General features: G+C 46.0%; 1 protein-coding gene across 5 annotated transcripts in view; it reads right to left on the reverse strand.

Moving 5' to 3' along the window:
• The window catches only part of LOC123507216 (synaptotagmin-14-like), a 63,232-nt gene that overhangs the window by 60,455 nt on the left and 277 nt on the right, over positions 1–2,500 (reverse strand). For all 5 annotated transcript variants that reach the window (XM_045259919.1, XM_045259915.1, XM_045259917.1 and 2 more), the window contains exon 1: positions 2,055–2,500. This exon is cut by the window's right edge. In XM_045259919.1, coding sequence (XP_045115854.1) covers positions 2,055–2,082 — 28 coding nt within the window. In that variant the 5' untranslated portion in view covers positions 2,083–2,500. The remainder of the gene's footprint in view (positions 1–2,054) is intronic.

A 2,500-nucleotide genomic window follows, 5' to 3' on the forward strand; every position in this document is an offset into this window, starting at 1 on the left:
AATTTAAGGAGTTGACGATTAACTGAAGTGAATATAGTGTTTAGGATTGACTGAAATTACTTTAAAGTATTTAGGATTAACTGGAGTGGATTTAAAGAGTTGAAGACTAAGGAGAGTTGATTTAAAGAATTGAAGATTGACTGAAGTTGACTTAAAAAAAACATACGATTAACTGCAGTGGAATTCAATGTCATTAGATTCGAAATGGATTTTACGTTCACTGGAGTGGATTTAGATACATGTGGAGCTTAAATTGGATTAGTGGATAGACACAAATGGACTTCTATTCACAGGTCATCTAATTTGCGGATTTCAGGGGTGACTTAACGAGATTTCTTGCCGAGTCGGTGGATGGAAGAGGACTGAGGATGCGAGGTTGTGTATTAAGATTGAGGTTGTGAAGTGGAGTGTCATCAGGTTTACGTGGTTGTATTTCCATCACACTCGATTCTAATACCTTTTTTTTTTTTCGAGCGTCGGAATGTTGTGTGGTTTTCAGGTACGAGGGTGAATATTAAAAAGTGTGATTTGGTGAGTGTTAATCCCTAACGTCTGTCTGTCTGTCTGTCTGTCTGTCTGCATAAGAACATAAGAAGTTTTCCAGGGTCTTCCTTCCCTGTGGTGTGTCTGTCCGTTTGTCTGTCTGTCTGTTTGTGTGTTCTTTTGTCCTCCTTCTGATCTCCCGTCTTATCCTCCTCCCCCTGTTCTTCCTCCTCCTCCTCTTCTTCTTTTCCCTCTTTCTTACTCTTCTACCTCTTCCATCTTCATTCTGCTCAAAATGCGTATCTTCCTTTTATCACACACATACACACACACACACACACACGCACACAGACACACACACACACACACACACACACACACACACACACACACACACACACACACACACACACACACACACACACACACACACACACACACACACACACAGACACACACACACACACACACACACACACACACACACACACACACACAGGGATAAATAAATAAAACCATCAATTAATAAAAAAAAGGAAATATTTATGCATCTAATCAATCGTCTCTCTCTCTCTCTCTCTCTCTCTCTCTCTCTCTCTCTCTCTCTCTCTCTTGTGTTGCCTTGCGGGAGTATTGCGTGTTGCTTAGGGAAAGACGCACCACAGTGTTGTCATAGGAGGGAGGAAGAACTGGTGGTGTGTTGCTAAGGAAAATGTTTGTTGCTTCTGGAGGAGGAGGAGGAGGAGGAGGAGGAGGAGGAGGAGGAGGAGGAGGAGGAGGAGGAGGAGGAGGAGGAGGAGGAGGAGGAGGAGGAGGTAACAGGGAATCATAAAAGACGAATGCATGAGTAAGAGGAGGAGGAGGAGGAGGAGGAGGAGGAGGAGGAGGAGGAGGAGGAGGAGGAGTTTAAGGAATTTTGCAAGGAATGAGTAGAATATTTGCTCTCACTCAAGCGAGGATTTCCAGCATTTTGTCTTCAGAAATTGTAGGTGAGATTATATTTTTATTTTGTATCCATTTTTAGTGCATGGAGGAGGATTAAGACGAAGAGAAGGAGGAGGAAGAGGAAGAGGAGAAATTGTGGACGATGCGGATGAAAATGGTAACATCAAGAAGAGCAACGATAACGATGACAATAATAACAAAAATTATTAAAAAAAATCGAAAGAAACTGAGACGGCAGAGAAGGAAGAGAAGGAAGGAAAATGAAGCGGAAGGACAAAAAACAGGATGAATAAAATGAGCAACAGCAACAATAATAACAATAACAACAGCAACATCAACAATAACAACAACAATAATAACAACAACAACAACAACAACAACAACAACAACAACAACAACAACAACAACAACAAAAACAGCAACGGTTCCAATCTCTGTCCGAACACCCTGCCCCTCCATTTCCCCCCTCCCGAAAAAAAAAGAGGAAAAAGAACACGAGCATTAAAGGCCAATAAACACGAACACTCAACCACCAAGAGCTACTGTGTGTGTGTGTGTGTGTGTGTGTGTGTGTGTGTGTGTGTGTGTGTGTGTGTGTGTGTGTGTGTGTGTGCAGGGCGCCTCACCTTCGATCACGGCGGGCGAGGACAACATGGCTAGGTCGCCTGCTCTACATGGCGCCAGCGGGGAGTCCTCTTCCAGGTCATCGGGGGTCAAACACGTGTCACTTGAGGTTACCAACACGGTCAGGGGAGAGCCACCGCCAACAACACCACCGCCGCCACCGCCACCGCCTCCACCCCCGCCGCCGCCCGCTCTAGGCACTCTGATCAACACCTTGAATCACAGGTTCCTCTGGTGGACGCCGCCCGGTAGCGTGAGTCCCTCATTGACATGCACACCGGGTACGGGGAACAGGGGCGCATGGGAGCTCACCTCACGCCCGCCCTTCACCGCCCATGTTCGCGACTCGCCGCGTTCAACTTCATGCGCTACCATTCATGCGGGCTTGAGGCGGTGGCCTTCTCGACCTCTTACTCTTCCTCTTCCTCAGAATCTCCAGTTTGTTTGG

Source organism: Portunus trituberculatus, chromosome 21, assembly GCF_017591435.1.
Source record: "Portunus trituberculatus isolate SZX2019 chromosome 21, ASM1759143v1, whole genome shotgun sequence".
Lineage (NCBI taxonomy): Eukaryota > Metazoa > Arthropoda > Malacostraca > Decapoda > Portunidae > Portunus > Portunus trituberculatus.